At 42.6% G+C, this 27288-nt stretch overlaps 1 protein-coding gene across 1 annotated transcript in view; it reads left to right on the forward strand.

Annotated features, from left to right (window-relative positions):
• The window catches only part of LOC126101299 (cyclic nucleotide-gated cation channel alpha-3-like), an 881849-nt gene that overhangs the window by 389888 nt on the left and 464673 nt on the right, over positions 1-27288 (forward strand). The window contains exon 7 of the mRNA XM_049911978.1: positions 6392-6555. Within this exon, the coding sequence (XP_049767935.1) occupies positions 6392-6555 (164 nt within the window). The remainder of the gene's footprint in view (positions 1-6391; positions 6556-27288) is intronic.

A 27288-nucleotide genomic window follows, 5' to 3' on the forward strand; every position in this document is an offset into this window, starting at 1 on the left:
TCTGATTTGATCCCAACCTGGCTTTTTATCTTCAAGCTAATATTCTGCTTCAACCTACATTCAGCTACGTCTGGATGAAGCCCTTCCTCCACTACTTCAGATAGCAAGCCAAACTGATTTGCTAACGGAATTTCTAAAGTTTTTTTCTACAGTTTGCCTTTTTTGCCCTTTGCTTGCTACTTTTTCCCAGCACCCCATGTCTTTTTCCTCCCTTAGCCTACGTAATTCCAAATTCTCGTTTTTTAATTCAGCCATAAGGGCAAAAATGTTAGCCTCCTGTTCAGCAATTTTTCTGTCCTCTCTTCATAACTTACACTGCCGTGGAAGGGCCTCATTATCTAACCCCATTTCCTCGCTGCTACATTCGCCCCAATAAAACCATAACCTTCAGTCTTCATAGAACACTCCCTCTTTCAGATTTCTACGGCAACTATCAGGTTTGTCACACACGGTTTAATAGCAAAATTTAAACAAAATTTATACAAAAGCAAATGAATAATTTGGCATAAGGTCACTGAAATTTCTTAGCATGTACTAATACGTAATCGTTAATGTAAACAAACTTTTGAACTTACTTTCGAAAGTTCTAATTAACTACCTAAACTCTGTATGACAGACACGAATTAATTTAACTTTGGATAGCTAAGTCTAGTCAAAAAATAAATAAATTAATATCTACACGAGCCCGAAATTTACGCTTAAAATGTAAATAAAACTAATTGGGCTTTTCGAAATACTTTCTTTTCGATCTAAATTCGCTCAGAAAAGCGAACCCTTCAATTTATATCCTATCGAAGAAGTAAATGCACTACTCTAGAATGTAATATTAACTAAATTAGCTCTTATTTCAATATTAATCACTTACCTTAGCGAGAGCTTCGTGGACGTGCGTCTGCCAGAGATATTAGACTCTTGACTTTTTCCTGAGATACGTACAAGATTTCTAAGAGATGCATTAGTCCACTAACTTACTTCCAGGCTGTAAATTAGATATTCTTACGCAGCACCCATAAGGCAACTTACGCTAAGTGTACACTTTTCTTGTTAAATGTTCGCTTGTAGTCACTCTTGTTTGATTTCGTCACTCTCTCAGTGGAAGGAATTGTTTTCGGAGGCCCTAGTTCTTTTGCGGCTAACTTTTCCTGATTATTTACTTTTCTGTGCCCAGAATGAAATTTTCACTCTGCAGCGGAGACTGCGCTGATATGAAACTTCTTGGCATATTAAAACTGTGTGCGGGACCGAGAATCGAACTCGGGATCTCTACATTTCGTGGGAAAGTTCTCTACCGACTGAGCTACCCAAGCACGACTCGCGGCTTTTCCTCATACCTATACTTTTCTATTAGCATTTAAAATAGATTCAACGTATTTTATGTTTACACCGCATACCAAAGCCGATTCTCTCACAGTAAACAACCAACTCCAAACAAAAAGTGTGGTTTGTGGAAGTTATTAAATTCAAGGAGTAATGTCTACCAACATGGTCACTTGACTAGAACACAGATGAGGCGCTGAGATCCATAAGGACCTAAGGCACACATCTGTCGATCCCACATTTAAGTGAATATCAGAGAAACCAATGATACAGCTTTTCGTGAATTTTCATTTATCCAATGTGACCTACAGCACATGCAAACCTGACTCTCCACAAGACCAAGAGATTTCCGAAGCATCAATGAATGCTAAAATCTCACAATCGTCTGTGATGTGCTTTAGGCCCTCATGATTCTCACAAGGGAAACTCCCCATCGCACTCCCCCCCCCCCTCTCTCCCTCAGATTTAGTCGTAAGATTGCCCAGTGGATAGCCCATCAAGCATGAAAACAGGAAGAAATTGTACTGAACTGTGAAAGATAAAGCAAATTAGGAACCGTAAGAAATCTAAGATTAAGAAATGCAATATAGCGGGGAAATGAGCAGCCGTGGCGTCATGGGTAATTACGTAATTGGCCACGGTGATAGACTGTTATGAAGGCAAGCCGTGTTCAAAACTTCCTCATTTTCCTTTTTTTTTTTTTTTTTTTTTTTTGACAACATTGTGAACTGTGCGTCCGTGTTTGTTTTCTTTCTGCAATCTTGGCACCTGTCATAGTATGCATTAGTTATAGAATACGAGTCACGTGGTAAGAATACGTTACCGTCGCAAGTAAGCGTTATGAATTGTGCGAGCAGGCGAGATACAACATTGATGTTTCATAGAAATGAAAACAACAAACAAACGGGTGTGAACTATGTTACAACAAAGGAATTTGAAAGTCAAAACTCCAACATGTTTCGTCAGAGCACAGAGAAACTGTGTGATTGTGAAACTATTGTGTTCATTTGTTGCGGCTTATGTGACAAACTATAATGCTTCCTTCATTTCCTTGGTAATGACCACGTTCACCTTCATATGAACATCTAAATCGGGCAAGGAGGCATATCCCACTCACTTACCAGGCTGCAAATTAGGTGTGTCTGTAAAAGATTCCTATCACATGACAAACTTACTGTCACTAATGCCGTGTATGAAACGCCAAACGGGTTTTCCAGGAGGATTCGATTGACTTGTCCCTTGACATCAAACGTTTGCGGTTCCCATTTGAAAGCCTCGTAATTTCGGTTGCTAAGAGAGTAGCTTGCTGTTGCAAACGGACGTCACAGCACGACACAGACACAAATTAGAACACCATGGAAGAGAAAGAAAAAAATTGCCTAACGTAGTCTCGAGCACTGCTTGCCCAACATCGTAACCACTTAACCCTGAAACCACTGGTTGGCTAAGTTCCTCTACACTGCACGTTTTCGACCGTTCACTGTTTCTATTTTGATTTTTTTCACAGTCCAGTACACCTTCTTCCTGTTTTCATGCTTGATCTGTGTTCAGTTTTTGACGGGCTGTTCACTGTACCCTATTACCGCTAAATCTGAGGGGGATGCGGGTTCCATGTGAGTTTCCCACGTCAGCGCCTCAAGTGAATTACTGTGTGATAAAATATACACTTAATATACTGTAACTCATTCAGAAACCCGCAAAATAGGGTTACTGCCAGTACGACTTTAACGTATACTATTGTCCCACCTAATTTTACTACAGTATATAGTGAATTAGCATACCGGAGGAATGTGCTATCATCTAGCAGGATTTACGCCTAGCGAACGGGGATAAAAATCTGTGGCAGTGTGCTACCATCTGGTGGCACTGACGCAAATTTCTAGTTGAGTGGCAAGGGCTACCTGTGCATATCGTGAACCGTGCACGTTGTTGATCAAATCCGAATGCATTTGACACGTAAGGCGATTACGCCGTGCATGCGCCAAAGCTTCTTAAACGTGCACAATTGAAGGTGTGCTCACAACCCTCTTGCCAAATTTCACGGAGTCTAGCAGAGCAGTAGCGTGGTAGATTTTTAAGTGCTGTGTCTTTCAGATTGCGGTATCTATCTCACGTTTAACAGCATTCAAAGGAAAATAACCCATAAATCTGCAATGTGTAGAGAGTTAGGGTGTTCACGTACCCTTGCGCTTTTACACAGCAGCTGCCACTGGACACCAGTTCAAATATGGTGATCTAGGTGACCACACAGTTGAGGACTATTGAGCAACGATTCGGTTTTCTCCAGACGTGTTACGCAGTAACTGAGTGATTTCACGAGCAGTGCGAGTTGGAGCTTCATCGTATATCAAAAAAGTTGAGTGAAAAGCACCTCTTTTCTCTATAACAGGAAGCAGTATATGTGACAGCGTCCTTTGGAAAATCACCCGGGGCGTTGCTGTGGAACAATATTCCCTCTTAAACCGCTCCTGTGTCGCTTCGTCACTATAGAAACGTATAAACTCGTCAGGAAATTTCTGTAGTAGGCATCTGTGAAGTTTACCCTTACGAGCATAATCTGTTAGAACCACACCATAACAGTCCGACAAAACAGTCACCACCTTTCCGGTGATAACTGGATCGTTACCATTTTCGTCAGTGATGAATCAGTAAGTTTCCTCTACTTGCTTTTGTTGATGTCGCTTGTGATGCACAGGGACAAACTCTAGTGACCAACAGAGCAATAAACCACCACAAATGATCATGCGAATTAATCTAAAAACCGAATACTGCCACGCAACAGAAACGTCTTATTTGAAGAAATATTAATAAGGATGGTCCAATCAACCATGGAACAAATGGCTACCACAATACTCACAAGATGTACTAATGGGAGTAGGGATCTTCTAGCTAAGAACGGAAACAAATAGTGACTATTACTGGTTTACTGTCTTTAAACATCAAAACTACTCACTGTCATATTAAAGGGAACCACTGAAAAATGGTCATGGGATTACAACTCTAAAGTTTAACATTAGCACAGCTGGATGCAGAGGACGAACGAAGTTACCTTAGTAATTCACTAACACATCCAGTGTTTGCGTAAGGTGTGAATTGACTATAAAAAGTACACAGAAATATAGGAGCGAACACAATAAGATTGTTGCCAAAATGTGGGTTGAGAGCAACAAGATGTAAACGAGACCTAAAACTGCGTATTTGTGTCCTGAACGAAATGAGTTAACTTTCTGTCTAAACGGCGACAGTGCGTGCAGCGGACGCTGATGTTACCACGGGCGCAGAACGAGAAAAAATTGGACGGCTGCAGAAGCGACTAAAATTTCAGATTCAGCCGTCTCTTTGTACATGATACTTACGTGCAGACATCGTTCTAGTGATAGCAAAGGCTCGTCTCTTCATTCATCTTTCCTGTCGTAAACTGAAGTGTTCACTCTGCAAAAGCCTAGATGGACGTATTTTCCTTCTGGATGGTCTGAAACTCTACTTTCTCCTGAGAGCAGGAACACGCTGACCAATGGTGACAAAGCTTGTGAGCGCCGACGAGTGAAATTCAAGTGAATCTGTGTCAAATCAATGTGCTCTTCGATGTGGAGGAAAGCCAAATATCTCCCTCCCCGCATGGCACAGTTCTCGAAAGGACATGTTCGATGCATGTATACGTAGTAAAACACCGTGGTCTCTGTAGAAAATAACGGTATGACCCGATGAGAAGGCTATATTCAGGAAGTTTCAACCGGACGTTATTCCAAGGCATGTAAACGAAAATTCACATTGCCTCTGGTAAGCCACATCTGTCTAGAGATATCTTATCTTGATAAAAGCCTTCTGCGAAGAATTCCATGTTCCCATCAACAGAAAAAGATGTGTTCCATGTCCTGTATGGAGAGTGAGCTGGGCGAGGAGAATTTACGCAAATGATAGGCTACCTGAAGCAACAACTCTAAACGTGTGTGTGTGTGTGTGTGTGTGTGTGTGTGTGTGTGTGTGTGTGTAAATTCCTAAGGGACCAAACTGCTGAGGTCATCGGTCCCTACAGTTACACAATACTTAAACTATCTAAAACCAACTTATGCTAAGAACAACACACACACACACACGCATGTTCGAGGGAGGACTCGAACCTTCGGCAGAAGAGGCCGCGCATCCGTGACATGGCGCCTCTAACCACGCGGCCATTCGACGCGGCGCAGCAACTCTAGTTAAGGCTCAATATTTTAATACTGGCTAACACCTCTTGAATTCGTACGTGATGCAGCCAGTATACTAGAGAGGAAACACTGAAATGAAAATAGCCACTGGGTATGCTAAACAAAAATCGGCAGTCACAGCACGACTACTTGGTCCAGGGAATTTGCATATCATCCTCTGAAATATATTAGCGGCAGTTTCAGAAAAATTACCACGTTACGTTTATTTCCTTTGTGTCGTGGTCCTAGTAATACTCCCGCCACTCGAGCATGGTGAAGTTATCTGAAATACCCTTGCTTAGCTTCAAAATATCCACTGCTGTCTCAGTTAGGCAGACCTTTTGAAATAGGTATGAACAGTCACGTAACTAGCGGATGGCGATTTCTGTAATGTTCAAAATCCCGTGCAAGATGTCGAAACCTAATCTATGACCGATTTTCATGCTGTCCAATATCACCTCCATTGCGATACTCACGTCTTCGAGTACTAGAGTGTCAACTACTCGCTCATCGTCATTCTGACTAGTTGACCACACTGGAGGGTCACCAAACTACATATGATGGTGTATTTGTAAATTGACTTTTCACCAACTCAGCAGAGACAGTTGCAAAGTTGTCCTCCTTCAAATGCGCAAAACTAATCACAATCCGATTCTCTACTTTATCAACAGGCAGCACCAATTTATCGGTGGTTGTTGTAATGGCATGCTAGGGAACTACAAGGCAGGTATTTCAAAGTATACGAGGACTATAACAACGTCTCTGCAAATAAATAACAATTAACTGACGTAACGTTTTTGAGTTGATAATAGAAACTTTATGATTAGCCGCCGTGGTTTTGGGGGAATGCGGCTACCTGACAGTGTGTGTGTTCTTTGCTTGTGCAGGTTACCTGGAGCAGGGCCTGATGGTATACGACTCCAAGAAGCTGGCGGGCCACTACCTGCGTTCGAGGGCCTTCCTGCTCGACCTGAGCGCGCTGCTCCCGTTAGACCTGCTCCAGATCAACCTGGGCACCAACCCCATCCTCAGGTTCCCAAGGTTTCTCAAGGTAAGACGCCAAGGTAGCTATGACTTTACTAAGTGTCATATAATACTACAGGGGCTTTTGAGCACCTGCTAGGATGGCCCAATTAGAAGTCTCTATCTAACTGGTCAGCGTACTTAGTCTTCGTCTCCAGGTTATGGCTTCAACTATTAGAGGAACAATTTAGAATGGCCCAACTTTTGTTTTACGAATAACGGCATACGAAGGGGTTACCTGGAAAAGGGATGTAACAGCTGAAGTATCAAAGCAACCTACTTGTGTATCACCATGTTAACAACAAGGTATTTAGTTCAGAGGGAGCAGAATACTTTATCTAACAGTGTGTCGCTGCCTACATTCGGGAAACCTTCAGCATTGTTTGCCTCTCAATGTTATCACAGTGTCGAATAGTAGTCGTAGTGCCTTTCTGTAAATATGAACATTAAGAAAGAATATTTCTTATGTAAACTGAGGGTGGACAGGGGAGAAAGGAAAGGGAATATTGATTCAGCTTCATCGAGACTTTATGAGGAATCAACGGGGACGAGTCAAAATTCTCTCCTGACCGGGACTCAAACCTGAGATCTCTTGCTTACGATGCAGTTGCGTTAACTACAACGCCACTTGGATACAGTTTATTGCAAATAAGCGGACTACTTCGATACGCCCCTCGGCCGACCCACATTCCCACATAGTAACACTTGTCCACCGACCTCGTCCATGTCCTCTATACTAGCCACAAAATCAGCATCCGCACGCGATTTAACTAGTCGCCGCTGATTTCGCATAAAGTCCCGATGCAGCTGATATCAATAGCTTCTTCCCTTTCCTTTCCTTTCTCCCCAGTCCACCCTCAATTTACATAACATTTATCACACCTGCGGATTTCGCATGGCGTCATTCATATAATAGATAACGTTTCACCTTATTACAAGAATACAACTGCAAAGTTGCAGCAGAATATGCTAAGAGTTGTCTCGCAATTATTTTATGTCTGTTAAAATTTACATTCACGTGATATGCAGAAAATCACTGTACACTCAGTGGGCGAGGTGCTTCCTACTTACATTAGCGATTTTCTATCTTATTGCAGTCGCATATAGAGAGAGGAAAAAATTACTGCCTGTGTGCCTCTGTCGGTGATCCGATGTCTCCTATCTCATTCTTTTGAGCCCGACATCAGATGTACGATGGTGACAGGGTAACCGTCGAACAGCCTTCCCAAATGCTGATCTTCCAATTACTCAACAGGGTTATGTACAAAAAACGTCATTTTTTTCCAGAGATGCCCATTCAAATTCCATCTTTGTCTCTTTTACACTTTCTTATGGTCCAGATCAACATGTTAAGATCCTGGTCGCTTATCTCTGAATAAGTTCGACGTCCATTGTCATGCCTACGTGACAAGGGAACCAAACACTGGAGCAGCACTTTGTTTTCGGCCTCGGTCGCTGGCATGCCACAACAGCAGTCAGTCAAGGTGTATGCGGGCCAACCACCTGTGTGATTTAGCTTCTTGATGCTTTCATAATGCTGGTATAGCACCGCACCGTTCCGCTGGAGCAGTGGACCAGATTCCTACGTGCTGTAGCATAAAGTACTGTTTCACAGCCTGCCACAGAGCATGTATTAAGATGGTCCCTTAAGTTCGTAGCAGTTTTGTTTTGCATTTTAGTATTCCGGTTGCTATGAATTTATTTACCGATTGCCATTTTTTTATTTGTAGTTAACTGTTGCTGTTTGACTCTACATATGGGGTGTGGACGCTAGAAAGTGGAGTGCCAAGTGGAGCACTCGGAACATTTGCGACATGTTCTTGTGTTTGAGTTCAGTAGAGGGACGGCTGGAGCGGAGGCAACCAGAAACATTTGTGCCATGTATGGGGATGATGCAATTGCACAGGAAACGGTAAAAATGGTTTTCTCGTTTTAAAGAGAATCGTTTTGACGTTAGTCAGTCTCCACTTTGAGGAAGGCCTTCAGGTTTGGATGAGGATCGTTCAAACGTACTAATGCACAATGGTCCACGTCAGTGTACTGCAGAACAGCCAGATGTGATTAACTGTGATCAGTACATCATCGTGCGTCATTTGCATGCAATAAGGAAGTTTCAAAAATTATGTGTACCGCATGCTCTAAGCCAAAATCACAAAAATCAGCGGCTGGCTCTAAGTGCATCTCTGCGTGCTCATCATAAATTTTCTCGTGGACAACATCGACCATCCATCCATTCCTATGCTGTATCGTTATTGGTGATAAGATATGGTGTGTTTAAGCTAAAATGAGGAAATGAAAGGAATGTTTGAGCCCAAGCAAAGCAGCAACTCCCAATACAAAGAGTTGCGCACTTTCTCCAAAGGTAGTGTCACGCATCTGGTGGAACAACAACGGTGTGGTGTGTTACAAATTGTTTCCCCGAGGTCTAACGGCTACTGACGTTTATTGTCAACAACTGAGACGCCTTGCAGAGGCAGTCTAAGAGCAACGATCAGGAAGACAGCTTGAAGTCATACTACTCCACGATAACGCCCCCCCTCGTTCTACTATACTGACAAAAAGCGCTATTCAGGAGAGGGGTTGGGGAATCATTCCGCACTCATATTACTCATAGCTTCTTGCGATCCCAATACTTCACCTTTCCTGCTCTCTTTTCGAGTAGTTTTCAGGTTATTTTCTTTCCGGATGAAAATGCACTCCGAACATGGCTGGACGAGTACTTCACCTCAAAACCACATGATTTCTACAGTGGCGGAATCGAAAACTTACCCCAGTGTTGGCAGACTGTTGTAAACCGTAAAGTAGAATACATTATTGATGACATAAGTCTCTGTTACGTGTATATTGTGGTTTATTAAACTTGAGGAAAAACGCTACAAACTTATGCAACAGCCCAGCATGTAAGCCTCCACTTCAGCTGGTCGGTTTATTCCACCTTCCTCGTGCATTCATGAGGAAAAGTCTGTGCACCTATTACAAGTTAGACGTACACCCGAGTCTCTTCAGCTTCATTCGCAACCAAAAACATGTAGGTGAAAGCCATCAGCTGGCCATGGTGGTTCCAGGCTTCTAACTGGTACCACCGAGACAGATCTCTCAATAGATGCCATCGCCTGAACTCCAGCCAATCTTCGAGAGTCCTGGGCTCCGGTCGCAGTGTATACCAACCACCTTGGGCCACGAGAGGAGTACGCCTGACTAGCCGAAAACGTAGCGTGCGATGGAGAACACGACCCTCTCGTGTTAGCGATGCTGTCGGCACCCCAGTCGCTGGTATGCTTTTCAGCACCCCACTGCGTCAGCAGACTCACTGACTGCCGGTAGCCACCGTCAGCACGTGGGTCGAAGCCGTCGACCTACTGTATGAGAAATATCGTTTAATAAAAAAAAAAAAAACATTTTAATGAGCCAACATTCGTGCCCCCCCCTACCCACGCACACACACACACACACACACACACACACACACACACACACACACACACACAGGCCATCCTGTAGCAATGGTGTGTGCGTAGCAGACAACACGAACACTCTACCATCACCTCTACACTTATTGACAGCAACGTTTCTTGTATGACGTCTTTCACATGACGTCTTTTATACAACAAAAGATGCACTGCACTTTCACAGAAGCCTTCCAGCAAGGCCGAGTGGTTCTAGGTGCTTCAGTCTGGAACCGCGCGACCGCTACGGTCGCAGGTTCGAATCTTGCCTCGGGCATGGATGTGTGTGATGTCCTTAGGTTAGTTAGGTTTACGTAGTTCTAAGTTCTAGGGGACTGATGACCTCAGATGTTAAGTCCCATAGTGCTCAGAGCCATTTGAACCTTCCAGCAAATCTAAGTTTTCAATTTGCTGTACCTTCTATTGTTTTAACGTATTCTCCTCATTTCATATCGCTTCTTAGTGTCACCCCAAAATAATACAGGATGTGACATTTCCCAGATGTTAGCCACTAACCTTCTCGACAGATACTATCTATATCATTTCCTGCACTAATCCAAATTTAAAGAGATTTCCACTCATTAGACCGAATAGATATCTTATCGACATTTCAGACAGCAATGGAGCAACTTCTGTAGAGAACAGCATCATCAGCAAACAATGTAGTAGTCCTGGTTACTGCCAACAACTGATGTCCTATTAAGCTTCCTTGGGAACATTCACAGTCTAACATAACGAACTAGTTTCTATTATTCAAAACTTCATCGTTGAATCGTTTATCTGTGAAGATACTTTCTGTGAATTCATTTTGGTTGTTAGTCGGCGATACAGCACAGATCCGTCATACTTTCGGAATGACTGCCACAATATTTTGGTGAGTAACCGTGGCGCCACGCTCAAGCATAAACTCTGAAATGAAGAATACACTATTCGACAGAATCCTTCCAATCATACAGAGGGAGACGGGGCCGTACCAATGCTAATTTCTCCCCGGAAAGTCAACTATAGAACAAATATTCACCTTAAGAATAATCCCGGAAATAAGAAAAGAATTTCGCACGCATAATCTCTTTATAGCTTTCAAAGCAGCGTATGATAGCATAAATAGAGAGCAGCTACATCAAGCTCTAGATGAACTGGGAAACTCGAGAAAGTTGGTAAAGCTGGTGAGAATGACTGTGAGTGAAACACAAGGAGTGTAAGAAAAGGAGCAGTGATGTCCAACACATTGAGTATTAAAAACGGAGTGCGACAAGGGGATACACTGGTATGTCTTCTTTTTAATGCCGACCGGGAGAGGGTGATGAGAAATGCAACGATGTAGGGGGAACGATCTTCCGTGAAACAGTGCAGATGCTAGCCTAAGCGGATGACATAGTAGCAAAAACCCAAAAAGCAATGGAAGAGACATTTACGACTCGCGAACAGGCTAGTAGGAACATGGGGTTAATTACTAAACAACAAAAAACAAAATATGTGGCAGCTGGAAAAGCACATAGAGGAAATATGCTAAATGCAATAACAATGGGCAATTAGACGTTTGAGAGGGTTCAACATTTCAAGTACCTGGGCTCAACAGCTACTCATCTAAATGATACCTCCTATGAAACTGGGAAATTGATACTAGCCAATAGAGCCTATTTTGCCCTAACAAGACTTCTATCCTCAAGGCTCCTGACTCGTACCACTAAATTATCTATCTATAAATCACTTATACGACCAGTGCTTACATATTCCTCTGAAACCTGGACATTAACAACTAAAGAAATTCAAATACTGGATGAATTTTAAAGAAAGGTACTAAGGCGAATTATCGGCCCAATCTGTGAAAGATGGAAGAGGAGATACAACCATGAGTTGTATATCATATACAAAGCCCGACACATCAGAAGGACAGTGCAATCATCCAGAATGAGGTGGGCGGGACATGTGGCTCGCATGAATGATACAAAAGTACCAAAAAGAATATTGCAAGGAAAGCAAGGAGGGCAGAGAGGACGTGGTCGACCCAGAGCCAGATGGGAAGATGGAGTAATCGATAACTTAGGAAGATGGGCTATAGAAACTGGAGAGTATTGGCAATGGACCGAAAGAAATGGAAGGAAATTGTAGAAGAGGCCAAGGTTCACCATGAGCTGTAGAGCCAAGAAAGAAAAAGACTGAGAGCAATGTTTGATTCGATGCTTTGTATGAGCTAGAATTGCTGTGGCACAGAACGTATCTCGACCTTAGTTGTGTTTTAGTAGACACGTGTTGATATGGAAACAGTCCATTCCACAAATGTCTCCTGGCTAATCTATACGGGAGATTATAGCCGAACTGACCTAAATTATAAAAAGTGTGTTGGTTACGGAGTTCAGTGACAGTGTGTGCAGTGCTTTGCTATTTCGTAATAATTTATCACATATGACTGCTTTGCTTAAATCACTGCCGATTCTTTACGACTACAAATAAAAAACTTGAAGAGCTAGTTCAGCATCGTGGTGTCTTACGTCCAGTGCAATAGCTGTTGTGGGGCTGAAACGTTGTAATTGATAAACACACCATTCAGTTTTTAACTAATCATTGTTTTGACAAATGAATAATGTGTTTATTTTGGGTGGACCACAATAATACATTGCGGAAACAGTGTTTAACTTATCCAGTTAGAACCAAGTTTTATTGGAGCATACATCGATTTAATTATAAAATCTTGTATTAAAACAATATGCTTTTTATTAGTGGCCCGTTTCGTCTCAAGCGCCCTTCAGACGCTATTCGGTGCTCTATTGAGAAACGCTAAGGACATCTGAGGCAGGCATGACTAGGTCGAAAATAGTAATAAATAATGAAGAGTCGTGATTTCGATGTGTGAGTAGACTCTCTTACCTCCGTCTTTGTTTCAGTTGAACATCACCTGAGAGTTTTGCGGGTAAAGTCTCCGTTTAATGCTCCGAAAAATACTTCATACAGTTTATATACTTTATGTGTGTAATGATTTCCGTAAATAAGAACGGCGCGTTTTTACTCTTAGCTTATGTAATGAACAGTTAGGCCACTGACCATATCAACTAGTAAACACACGGGCGTTACGAGTTCTGAAGCACCACTGCTGTTTCGATATTCTCCCTTTAGTGAAAGTTGATCTTCAGAAAAGAAAAGAAAAACCAAAGGGAATGGTGTAAAGTTAGGTCGTTAGTACGATAATCAAATAAAAGAGAATTCTACGGTTATTATTAGTTAACAGTTTTACTCTGAAAAGAACTGCCAATACGTATTGGAAAATTAAGCGCAGTTTTAAGGCGTGATAAAGTTGTAACATAACAAGCGCTTGTGGGAAACGAGATGATAGGAAGACAAGTAAGCACATGCAAATGATACATCTGACTAATCAGTGATAAGTGGTCGTTCACTAATATGGCAAATGACAACGGAGCTTGGTGCAATAGGTGCGTGATCGACTGTATCAATATATATTCAACAAAAAATTGAGAGTTTATATTTTATTATGGTGTGAAATGTCGATTAGCACTTTCACAACCACGTTGAGAGCAGAGGAATCGAGAATAATAGGCTGCCAATAAACTTGAAGAAGACGATGACGCAACAATCCAACAGTTAAATGAATCGAGGAACACACAAAAATAATGGTCCAGGAGGATAAAACATTTTTTAAGAATAGAGTTCTGCTCGTACCAAATATTTATTTGGAATTCAGAGAAGAGTTTCTGACTTCATATATTTCGGACTTATGTGCAGAATAGAGATATGTGAAAAATAAAACTGGACAGTTGAAGACGAGAAAATAAAGAGATGTTAGAAAGAACCGAAAATTTGGAAAGTTGGGGTTAAGTCTTATGGGACCAAACTGTTGAGGTCATCGCTCCCTAAGCTTACACAGTTATTTTGCTGGATTTACTTCGTACCATCAATAATATAATTGCACATTACGATTTCAATCAGCCTCAGATCATTAATGTACTCATTCTCTTGGACATGACATGTCCACAAGATACTAATACATCCAAAAATAGGTTAATTCAGGGACGTTGGTTTGCTTGACAATGACAGCTTTTGATATTTTTTTAATGTGCCGCCGATGCAGGTCTATCAACGAAACACGATATGCTGGTCGTCGAAAAACAGACCATCCCCATGCAATCGCCGTGACACTGTGGAGTATGAGATTATGTGGGCCCCCTCTTGCCTGCTGCGCAATGTGGCGGTCACTTACTACTGTAGTTGACCGTGGCCGATCACCTCTTCTCCTACGGGCAACTTTGCCTCTGTTTCGGAACGCTCCCCAGGCACGTGAAACAATGCTGTGAGCGATACAACACTCCTGGCATACAGTCCTAACACTTCGCCCTTCTTCCAGTTTCTCGAAGATTTTTCTTCGTGTGAAGTCATCCAAAAGTTGTCTCCGGACCATGTTGTAATATCACCGCCACTGGACCATAACTGCTCCCTGATCGAGACACACTGTCTTTTCTCGTTTCTTCAATACCTCGTGTAGGGGGGCCAGCCCCATTTGGACTTACAGTCAAGCTGATCTCACGCCATGTGACGCAGAGCTTTCTGTGAACGACTCTGACACATCTGGGACGACGCTCTCGCACTTTCATTCATTTCCATCCAGTTGTCATCATGTTGCCTTATGTTATCTGTCTCATTTTTACGTTTATCAGAGCAGTGTGTGTTTACTTTACCACGTCACATTCCGGAACTTCATCAGGCAGCATTCAGTCTAGCGGTGGGTAGAGGTCAAAATGTTTAATGCCTTCTAAAACCAGCCTGTAACATCCACAGTGTTGGGAACAGGTTTGGTAGCCGCAATTTCCTTTCTCTTATTACAGACTGTGGTATGGAGAGCCTTACACAAGTATGTGACTTCCAGGAATTAGTGACTCTTCCAGTGTGGTGCTTTGCCTGCGCATCGCACACACGTGGCTCCACAGAAGGGGCCGCCCGCGCCGTAACAGTGGAAGTTTGCCAAGCAGCCGGTGCTAATCCCCTGAGAGAAAGACGAAGGTCTGTAGCCGCGTCTCTGGTGTGTGTGTATGTGAGCGAGTCGCCCACTTTACGTAATGGCTGCCCTCTCTCTGGACAATGACAGCGATCACAAGAAGTCCTGTCCCTCGGTGCCCGCACTGCTGGCAGGATGGCCAGTTCCCGTGATACTTTGGCGACGTTACTGCAAGCACCTTTTACGAAGTTTCCTTTCCGTCGGAACAGCTCGTGGCGAAATTCCGCTGCCAAGTAACGTCCGTCCTTTCGATTTCCTCGTGTTCTCTGTAATAAATGGGAAACTACTGTAGTAAAAACAGAGGCTTGGCACCTATGCTGTTACCGCGAAGAATTTAGAAGAATGTGAGACTCTTATTTACAGTCTATCCCAAAACTTTAGATTTACACTGAGGTAACGAAAGTCACAAGATAGTGACATGCACATATACAGACGATGGTAGTACTGTGTATGATGAATGATGAGGTCCCATACTCCGAGGAGCATAGGGGACGATGCGGGAGACCCGCACCGCTGTCCTAGGCAAGGTCCTAGAGGAGGTGGTTTGCCATTGCATTCCTCCGACCGTAATGGGGATGAAGGATGATGATGAAGACGACACAACAACACCCAGTCATCTCAAAGCAGGAAAAATCCCTGACCCCGCCGGGAATCGAACCCGGGACCCCGTGCGTCGGAAGCGAGAACACTACCGCAAGACCACAAGCTGCGGGCATTAATGAGTACAAAAGGTATAAAAGGACAGTGAATTGGTAGAGCCATCATTTGTATTCAAATTTACGACGTGATTATGGGAACATGACGGAATTAACGGACTCTGAACACGTAATGGTAGCTGGAGCTAGACGCAGAGGACATTCCATCTTCTAAACCGTTAGGGAATACAGTATTCTGAGATCCACAGTGCCAACAGTGTGTCGAGAATACAAAATTTCAGGCATTACCTTCCACCACGGAGAACGCAGTGGTCGACAGCCTTCACTTAACGACCGAGAGCCGCGGCGTTTGCGTAGATTTGTCAGTGCTAACAGACAAGCAACACTGCTGAAACTAACCGCAGAAATCAATGTGGAACGTACGACGAACTTATTCGTTGGAATAGTGAGCCGAGATTTGGCGTTAATGGACTATGGCAGTAGACGACGCGAGTACCTCTACAGCGTCGGCTGCAACACCTCTCCTATGCTCGTCACCATATAGTTTGGACCTTAGACGACTGGAAAACCGTGGCCTGGTTTGATGGGTTTCAATTTCAGTTTATAAGAGTTAATGATAGGGTTCGACTGTGGCACAGACCCCACGAAGCCATAGATCCAAGTAGTCAACAATGTATTGTGGAAGCTGGTGGTGGCTCCTAATCCTGGTGCTATTCACATTGTTTGCCACGTCTGTCGCTGTAAGTGTCCAACTGATCCAACAATGTATTCAGTACTCATTGTTAACAACTGTCTTTCCGGATTCGTGTATTATTCCAGATGAGCTTCTACCTTGTCTGGGATCTGAGGTCAGGTTTCTTTTTATCATAATTTGCATGCACTAAGTTCAATTGTTGTTCAATGAATAGAGCGCAATGTAACGAGACACTGAACGTGAAACACGGAACGTGTGTACATCAATATTGACCGGGAGAAATCTCCTGGCGAGTTTGGCCTCCTGATGCAAATCCTTTATTTGACGCCACTTCGGCGAGATCTCTTAGTAATTTCAAAAAGAAAAAACAGATCTCCGTTGCAGAAGGCTTCTTTACTAATGAAACATTGCCAGTTGTTGACGCAGCTTCAGATAACATTACCCAACAAAATTTTATTCTGTAGCTGGCAAGAAAACAGTTAATATCCACGTTTTCGGGTGTGCTGATAACGAAAGTCTTAATGAAAATGCGAGAGTGTCTCCATTTTTTCTAAAGTGCGATTACGTTATTGCCTACATAAGCTTATGCATGTATTTATCTTGGTGTTATCCCTCGGAGGAAGGTCAGTGAAGGCGCAGCTGCTTTGCCTGGCATTTGTAGATTTCCGCTGGTAATTCTCTGATTAGTGTACACCAACAATCGGCTAACGTTGATGCACTCCACTGTCCCTGGTATTTCATTTCCATGCCAGAAATTTGCTGGTGGAAGCATTCTCTGTGTTCGTCGGTTATAGCACCACAGTTGTTGGGAAAGAAATGCAGGTGGGAATCTAGGAAATGTAAATTCAAGGATGTGTTTCACCCCAGTCTATTGTAACACTGAAGAAGATTTTCCACAATATTCTTGTGGGTTTCTTCCCTCTTCTTTCCTGGAAAGTTTGTTGGCACGTGAGCCGACCACTGTGGCCGAGCGCTTCAGTCCGCAGCCACGCTGCTGCTACGGTCGCAGGTTCGAATCCTGCCTCGGGCATGGATCTGTGTGGTGTCCTTAGGTTATTTAGGTTTAAGTAGTTCTAAGTCTACTGGACTGATGGCGTCAGATGTTAAGTCCCATAGTGCTTAGAGCCATTTGAACCATTTGTTGGCACGTGAACAATGACATCCCAAGCTAACTTTTCATAATCTGTCAGGTTGGCGGTGAAATGCTCATGCCTGTACAGTCTGCGTATCTGGGGATCCACCTTTTACATTTGGTGCAGGTGACTGAAGCTTTTTATAACGAAGTGTTTTTTTACGCGTCATTCCCAAAGGCACTGCAAGCAACACAGTTAGGTGCAGTCCAAGTGATATCCCTATGACTTTCAAATCCCCGGAAATCTGCCATTCAAACTTTCATCGTTCATTCGCAATAAAAACTGTTTCATTTTACCACTTATTTCTTTCATAAAAGGTTCATACCCGATTTGAATCGATAGTAACACGTTGTCATTATGCAGTAGCACACATTTTAGACTTATCTTTGGAGGAGTCGATGAACAACCACCACTGATCGTTTTAACAGTCAATGCCCATAGCTGCCATTAATCCCTGCACATCGCTACAAAATACCAAGTTCTTTTCTCTTTCCAAAGATTGAAGTAATGGAATACGGCGATTACGGAACGCAGTCACATTCACCATCTCATCAAGACTTTGTGGTAATTCCAGTTAATTAAGTTCACACTGTGTTACTTTGTGAATCTCTGTACAATCATCGTAACACACAAAATCAGGATCTTTCGAAGAACTAGATGTTTAAGGTGATGTTGCAGCGATAGTTTCACTACCACGATCAGGCGGGACAGGAACAGGCAGTCCGCCTCCGTTAGGCACTGGTCGCATGGGGGACGGTATGTTAGGGTATGTTAAGGAAGAGTTTTTCGTCTTGGAAGTACTATGTGTTAATGGAATTATCATACAAACGCAATATTCTACATGATTTGATGTTTCTACCCATACCATGGGCTTAGCAAAGCCCATGGAAGGTCTTTTAAGATTTATCTGCGAATGAAGACTCGAGTCCCAACATGCCCAGCACACATGAGGAGCCCAGAGCTCTTCCTGATCTCCGATTCGAAGTTGAAGTACAATCGGTACGCCTTACGAATATGGGGCGTTACTAGCCTCCCTTGCGATTACAATTTAGCCTGTCCGCAAATGTAGCAAAAATTGTAAGCACTGTTGAAGCATTTAGTAGCCATATTAAATCGCAGGAATTACACTAACCACACACACTAACTACACTTCAGTAACACGTTCTTCCAGTACATGAACAGAACACAGCTTGAAGTCTGAAATTACGCTTAAATGAAACACAGGCCGTTCTCCCTCTCTCTTCCCCTTCCTCTTGTTGCTACGAGACCGGGAAATAAATAGCGACAAAACACACACATATATTGTTGCCTAAAACTTCATCACTCTATCTACCACCAGCGGGATTTCGAAGCTTATTGTAAGGATTCTATAAAAAATTGTTTGTATGTGAGGTAACTGAATGTATTGCTTTAAAAACTTTCTTTTCATGTAACGTGTACTCTAAACATCGTGTTTAACTACATAGCAAAACCAACTATTTTTGGCCCTATGTTGCGGATGTGGACAGTCTTGTGAAATAAAACTTTAAACTTCGTGAAATTCTAAGTCTGAAATGTAGAAAATCTGTCCAGTTAATTGCCAAAACAAAATAATCAAACTAATTTGTGTTAAATGTAAACTACATAACGAAAACTCAGTATCGGAGAACATTATGAAGGCTGCGTAACATGAAGTAAGGATGTCTGACTTTGAACATCCACAAAAATAGATTACTACTCTACTAGTAAAAAAAAAGTTGTTTGAAATCACGAATACTGTTCACTGAAAACGAATCTGCTCGCCAGCAAGACACCTGACAATCCCGGCTACAGATCGTTTGCTCAAGAATGCAAGGCGATATCCGTCCAGAAATAAGAGTGACACCTCTTGCTCAGCATGCCATTTTGTATCTGATGTACTGACGTTCCCGAAAGCGAATACAGGGCAGCAGATGCAGCTAAGGAGAAATTCACTACTCCCAACTAATTTCTTTCTTTTTGCCTGTCAGGAACAATCTGCGACTTCGTATGGTTTAAGGTGCTATGAGCACTCCACAAAATCTTCACAACTTTACTATGAATCATGGAGGTGGGTTTTACTCTACACAAATGAGAAATCAAACTCTGATTATTAACAAAGGGACTGCACAACATAAGAAGACTCTAACAGTTACAAAATTCTCTCATTACAAAAAAAACTACAAGCAATTCAACAAACTGAGTTGTTAGTGACGTAATGAAAAAGAAGATCAAATTAACACTAATCGTGAATGTTCTTAGTTATCCGAGGAACAAAGATTTCCTACAATTAATTGTTCTGACAACATTTCATTTTTACGCATGATTCCGTTGCTTTAAAATTCCTCCAAAATCTTCCCCATCAATATAAAGAACGATAATGCAGACTATTATAAAAGGGTTTTTATCTCCACAATAAAGTAATCCAGATAGCTTCTCCCAGATTCACAAGAAACAGTTCTCATTCTCTGAAAAACTCAACTGCTCGCTACTCTGCCTCAAGTAGGAATGCCGCAGATCGACAACTGAATGACTAGCAAGACAGCCACAGATAATACTAAACAGAGAGTCAAGGATCTTATTCACTACTCGTGCAGGACGCTCATTCATTTTTGTCCCAGCTCAATAAAGGTCAATGACTTGCGACAGCCGGAAACATGAAAATCTTGTATGGGAGGGGATTAACAATGAATGCTAATAAAATGTAATTACAATGAAATGCACCCCCCCTCCCCCGCTCCTTTAACTTGGAAACTAGAGCTAACTTGAGTTTTTCATTGGCGTTTTCGTTACCAATTAACAAACATTTATTTCATCTCCGTTAAATTTTCACTGTTGGTTAGTGTGACCTGCAAACAACAAAAAAAGTTTTTGTTCCATGAGCAAACGGCCTCAACAAAATTTTTACCTTTTCAAGCATAATTTTACTCACTTCGTCATTCTACGTTCCGCCGACTGCGTTTTTCGCTTTAACCTTATGTTACTGAGGCTTCCCATTATCTGAATAATGCGGCTTTCGCTGTTTTAAGATGAGTACAATAATTTCTATGCATCATCATTAGCTTAATCACGGTGACTGACGTTACCAGAGAGGTTCACATATTTTCGTGTAACGAAAACTTGTTTTTTTTTTTTTTTGTTATTACGTGCAGATAATCTGAAGATGAGCGAACCAGACAAAACGCGTCATTAGCAATAAATTATTTTGCAGCACAGCCTCTTTCTTTTTTCTTTTTGCAATAATCAGTTACTGTTGCTGAACCAGTCTTGTACTCGAGTGATGTCTTTGACTAAGGTATGGCGGTGAATGCTTCAAGCATCTTCCTCTTTATATATGCAGGAATTTCTACTAACTTTGGACTGTCGTCATTTGGGCGTTCCTTTTTGAACCGTGAGTGCAACAGCTACAGCTTCAAATGGCTCTGAGAACTATGGGACTTAACTTCTGAGGTAATCAGTCCCATAGAACTTAGAACTACTTAAAACTAACTAACCGAAGGACATCACACACGGCGTTCCTTTTTGAACCGTGAGTGCAACAGCTACAGCTTCAAATGGCTCTGAGAACTATGGGACTTAACTTCTGAGGTAATCAGTCCCATAGAACTTAGAACTACTTAAAACTAACTAACCGAAGGACATCACACACATCCATACCCGAGGCAGGATTCGAACCTGCGACCGTAGCGCCTAGAACCGCTCGGCAACCCCGGCCGGCAGCTACAACTTCTACAGCAGCTTCAGAATTATGTTACTAAACCACAGCGGTCTTTTGTATATAGATGTTTTGTTGCTATTCTAGCGCTTATGAAACACACACATGCTAGAGCAACGATACTCTTCAATTTATTTGGTCCCTTCTGTAAAAGATCTCGTTGACATGCCACTTTTACTGTGCTCCATTTTTATTAACACCAGTTAATTATGAAATTTTCTGAATCTGCGTAGAAAAGAAACGAATTGTAAAAAAGTAGTTTTACAAGGGTCAGGGGGATTAAGGGCAGGGGTAGGGTGGGCGGGACGAAGAAGCTTACACAGCTCCGTTGGAGTTGGAGAGTCACCATGGTACGGCTCAGCCAAGAGCTGCTTTTGGAGCTTCATCAGAAACCATTGAAAGCTTAAATACCCACACACCACACATAAATTCACAATTAGTGTAACTTCTGTAGTAGCGTTCGGTGAGCTGGCTGTATCTCCTAAACGTTTGCTGGACAAGTCGAAATTGTGAAGAATTTGCGACAGTGGGTCTAGGACTATACTTTTCACATCATGCGGGAGCATGAAATATATATATATATATATATATATATATATATATATATATATATATATATATATATATATATTGTTTCTCAGAAACCGCCTACATGCCCATATGAAACGTTTTATTCAGAATCATCAATATTATCACTCTTCAAAGCATGTACCTTTACGCCTGATTCACCTTTATATAAATATATTCATTCTAGAGCACAGAAATTTCAAGAATTCATTTGTCGGTGTAACATATTTTGGTCATTAACAGTGTAAGATCACACGTTATTGTAAGCGCGACATAAGCCATCGCAAGCGTGAACTGTTGGTACATTACTAACCGATGAAACCAACAGAATGTTGAATGCAAACAGGCAAACATACGTGCATTGTTTTGTACAGCTGCCGGATGTTAGTTTGCGGGATTGAATTCCATGTTTGTTGTATTTGGTCGGTCAGTACAGGGATGATGCTGTTTGTGAATGGCGCAGGAGTTGTCGTCCGATCATCTCCTATATGAGATCGATTGGAGACGGGTTTGATGATCTAGCAGGCAAACACACATGTCGACACTGTGTAGAGAATGATGGATAGCACGAGCGGTATCTGGGTGGGCGTTATCCGTTGGAAAACACCTCCTGCAATGCTATCATGAATGGGAACGTAACAGCTACGTTCACGAGACTGACGTACAGATTTGCGGTCTGGGTGCGCGGGAAAACCGTGAGAGTGCTCCCTTGTCGTACGAAATCGCACCTTCTACCGTAAGTCCAACTGCAAGTCCAGCGTGTCTACCACGCAGACAGGTTGGTTGCAGGCCCTCAACTGGCCTCCTTGAAACGGCCACCACTGAAGTCGCAGACCGCGATGGTTCGGGGTCAGTAGAATGTACGCTACTGGCTCGGAGCTGTCCTTGAAGTAATCGATTTTTAATAATTATTTGTGTCACTGTGGTGCCAACTGCATCAGATGCAGTAGGAAGTATCACAGCCATACGTTGAATACGATGGTCTTTCCTCTCGGTAGCACCATGTGGAAGTCCGGAGCCCGGTCTTCTTGCGAGAGTACATTCTCGTGACCACCGATGCTAGCATTCACGTACAGTGGCTACATTCTTGCAAAACCTTTTTTTCAATATCGCAGAAGAAAAATCCAGCACCTCGGAACCCAGTTACACGACCTCGTTCATACTCAGTGAGGTGCTGAAAATAGCGTCTTTTTCGGGCGAAGGGCATTCGTAACTTATATCAACTCACCACGTCCCATTTCAGAGGTAACTGACGCTCCTGATCGTTACAGCCTGATCTGCATTCTCACAGTGGCGCTATTAGCACCACTCTTACGCGACTGGCGTGAAACTTTAATAGACATCATCTTTCAAATGTAGAAACACACCTACGAACATTGGTTCATTTCACTCAGCTCCTTCCCCTTACTGTGATTTTCTTGCTGTCGGTGTTTATTGGCCATTTATAGGTTTTTTCTGTAAAAAATTTGATTCTGGCCATCCGGATTATTTCCCTAAATCGCTCGAGGCAAACGCCTGGACGGGTCCATTGGCAGAGCATGTCAGACGTCCGTCCCATCATTCAAACAATCCGAGCTAGTGCTCCGTTTCCAATGACATCGAAGTCTTTTTTTTAAAAAAAAATTGGTTATTTATGTTCAATAATTATTTTATGGTAAGAATGATTTGTCAAGGAGAAACATTTGTAATGTGTCTCCGTTAATCTTAAACTAAGAAAGATGGTTGCTAATACATTTTATGAGTCAATAATATATTGTGAGACTGTGCTTAATATTAGTCACTGACGACTGCAAGGTGTAACTATATGAATCCCTCAAATAATTCTAATTTCTTTCTTTTGTGCAATGAATTCTTCTGCTATTTGCCGCTGGTTATTATCCCATGTCCGCCCCGACAGCTGAGTCGTCAGCGTGATGGATTGCCGTCCTACGGGCCCGGGTTCGATTCGGGTACGGGATTTTCTCCGCTCAGGGACTGGGTGTTGTGCTGTCTTCATCATCACTTCATCCACATCCGGCGAGCAGATCGCCCAATGTGGCGTCGAATGTAATACGTCCTGCACCAAGGCGGCCGGACCTGCAACACATGGGGCCTCCCGACCAATGAAGCCAAACGCTCATTTCATTTCATTGTCCTATAAGACATCAGAATATTAGTATGCAACAGACTGCATTAAGGTCTATATCAATAAAGTTGCCAGTTACTGTTAGCGCAAAAGTGCGCGAATAATAAAGTTTAAGTAGGTCTGCTATAGAGTTTCTGCACTTTAACTTTTCAGTATGCGCTCCTATTAATAATTTATCAACCTGTTTATATTTCTTGTTCGTATACTCGGTTAACAGGAATTCAGATATTTTTGTAAATAAAAAATTGAATAATCTTTATTTTTTCAAACAAGATTTGTGTAAAGCTCATTAGTAACTGCCACAAAAATCGAGTCCACAATTTTCTCTGATGACGCTCCTTCGCTCAGCTTCACAAAAATGCTTATAGGACGGTTGGAACTTCAATAGTGGCAACTATTTACTTACAGCTCGTACAAAATAGATACATGTTTCAAAGTTTTACTGACTTCACAGTCGTCACCAGCATTGTGTATAACCCGCTGCCAGCGATGTAGAAGTCCTAGGATACTCTTTGTAGTGCCAGTTGTGTTGACAGTTCGAGCGGCGCGGTCTGTTGTCTGACGAATTTGTAGCAGTTCTGAAGCAAATGTTGTGAAGTGTTTCCTTCAGTTTAGAAATCGAGCTGAACCTACGAGGACTTAAGTCAAGGGAGTGCAATAGGTGGTATAGTACATAGCAGACCGATCAGTCATACAAATCAGTAACGGCTTGCACTGTATGTGTTTGAGAATTGTCCTGCAAAATGATGGTCAGGTCCTGCAGAAAGTGTCATCACTTTTGTCTCTAAGCTGGTCGTAGGATGTGTTCCAAAAGTCAACAGCATAGAGACAGAAGTGATGACACTTTCTGCAAGACCTGGCCATCATTTTCCAGGACAATGCTCAAGCACATGCAGTACAAGCTGTTAGTGATTTCTTTGACTGATGAGTCCGCTAAATGCTATACCACCTACTGCACTACCTGACTTAAGCCCTCATAAGTTCAACTCGATTTCTAAACTGAAGGAAACACTTCAGGGCATTCGCTTCAGAATTGCTACAAGTTAGTCAGACAATAGACTGGGCCACTCGAACTGTCAACACAACAGGCACTGCTAAGAGTATCCTAGGACTTCCACATCGCTGGCAACGTGTTATACACAATGCTGGTGACTTCTTTGAAGGTCAGTAAAACTTTTAAACTTGTAACTATTTTGTACGAGCTGTAAATAAATAGTTGCCACTATTAAAGTTCCAACCCTCGTATCATCTGTATACAGGAATAAACTTTTCTCCTGATTCAAATAAAATGGCAGATGTTAAAGTAAGAGCAGCAGTGGGGCAATGATGCATCGTTGTTGGATTCTTATTGTAATTTCGGCCCATGCAAGTGAAGTGGCATCTCTCTTTGTAATACTGGATATAAAACGATATTCTATCGTTTAAAGGTTTTAGTGTGTACTCAGTAAATGTATAAGAAGTGATCAAAATATTTCCGTTCGAATACGTGTAGTACAGAATCGGTATACCAATCAAGCTAAACAACCGTGAGCACTGAGGCAATCATCCCATCGACTCACCAATTTGAACATATCCGTCTGGTATAACACTGTGTCCTGCGCCGTGAAGAAGTCTGTAACAGTCTGTTGCACATCCTCACCAGACAGGAATCTTCGTTCGTTCAAGGTCTTTATAAGTGACCGGAGGCGTGTTTTCTGCATGGGACAGATCGGGTCTATAGGGCGGCTGTTCGGGCGACTGCCACTTGTCCGTACAATGGCTGAGGCTGGCTTCAAATATCGACCGGTTCCTTGTTTCCAACCGCGATCAGCAATGAAGTGGGCGCACCATTCCACAACGATGATTTTTGACGGACATAATGCCCAATATACATTCGTAATCCACCGATGGATGTCTGCCGGCCGCTGGTGGCCGAGCGGTTCTAGGCGCTTCAGTCTGGAACCGCGTGACAGCTACGGTCGCAGGTTCGAATCCTGCCTCGGGCATGTATGTGAGTGATGTCCTTAGGTTAGTTAGGTTTAAGTAGTTCTAAGTTCTAGGGGATGACCTGAGATGTTAAGTCCCATAGCGCTCAGAGTCATTTGAACCATTTGATGGATGCCTGCCGGTGTTTGTTCGTTAGCAGCCAAGAAAAGAATAACTCACCTTAGTCTTGTTTGGACGAATTTGGTATTAACGTCGCTATAGTCACGTTTCCGCATGTATCGCACGGACGTTCCAAAGACAAGAATGGCACACTAATTCCTTGCATACGTGTCGGTGCTTATATACTAGCATCAGATAGCGCAACTTTGCATGTCCACCCTCAAACGGACAATTTTTGATCGCTTCTTATATAAAGAACTGATTCAGTAGAATGCTCCCTTTGGAACCCAAACAGTTATTGGATATGTAACCCATCACTTAAAGCAGAATATACTGCAATACAAGATGGATAAATAAAATGACTTGGTCACAGCTACGCTTCATTACAGAGCAGATAAACTTCCGTGAATGCTGCTGGAGAGGGGGGACACTAGGGGACTGATGCCTTTCGCAATGTCGGCGTGGATGACTCCTAGCTGTAACAGAAATCAGGGTCGTTCTCAGAAAAGGCAAACAGTTTTGGCCAAGTTTCATGCCACGCTGCAGAACGGCAGACTTCTCTCGCAAAAAGCCGCATTCGCCCCGCTTTCACGGAATTCAGTCTCTCTTCCAGAAGTGATTTATCGGAAGCCGTGCAAGACGATAGCATAGGAACTAAGAACAAGAAAATATCAGTCTCGCTATAAATCAATCTCATCGGTCTCCTGTTGCACAGTCAGACGTGAGACCAATAAACAACAAGCAAAGAACTCACGCCACTTGTCACGCCATCTTCGTGTTCTCGTTATGTTCATAGTTCCAGTTATGCACTTTAAACATCGTAGAGTCGTCTAAAGTATATCAGTGAATTATAACATCATGTCACCACTTTAAGAGAGACTGACTTTTCTTTTACTATGTGACCCTTTCTTCTCCTTCCTGGCATTTATCCCGTACCTTCACGGAATCAGTATGTTAACTACTGCATTTTGCTATGTTTCTTTTATAGGGTGGCCTGTTTCCAAACCCGCTCCTCCCCTCCCAGGGACTAACTGAATCAGTGTACAACCACTGCCCATTGTTAAAGTCCGCGAATCTTTTGTAAATGTTGGCGAAACTTGTAAATGAGTGTCTACGTATGTATCAGCCCAGTACTCACCTGGCTGGAACTGAGAAACGGCGTAAAATCCACATCCAGGCTGGCAGGCGACCCGGCCCTTGTCGTTAATCCGCCGGGAGGATTCGATACGGCACATGTTGACTGATCCGACCAGTCTCGTTTCAAATTGTGTCGAGCGAATATATGTGTACGGGTATGGAGAAAATCACATGAATCCAAGGACCCTGCCTGTCAGCGGG

This window comes from Schistocerca cancellata, chromosome 9 (assembly GCF_023864275.1).
Source record: "Schistocerca cancellata isolate TAMUIC-IGC-003103 chromosome 9, iqSchCanc2.1, whole genome shotgun sequence".
Lineage (NCBI taxonomy): Eukaryota > Metazoa > Arthropoda > Insecta > Orthoptera > Acrididae > Schistocerca > Schistocerca cancellata.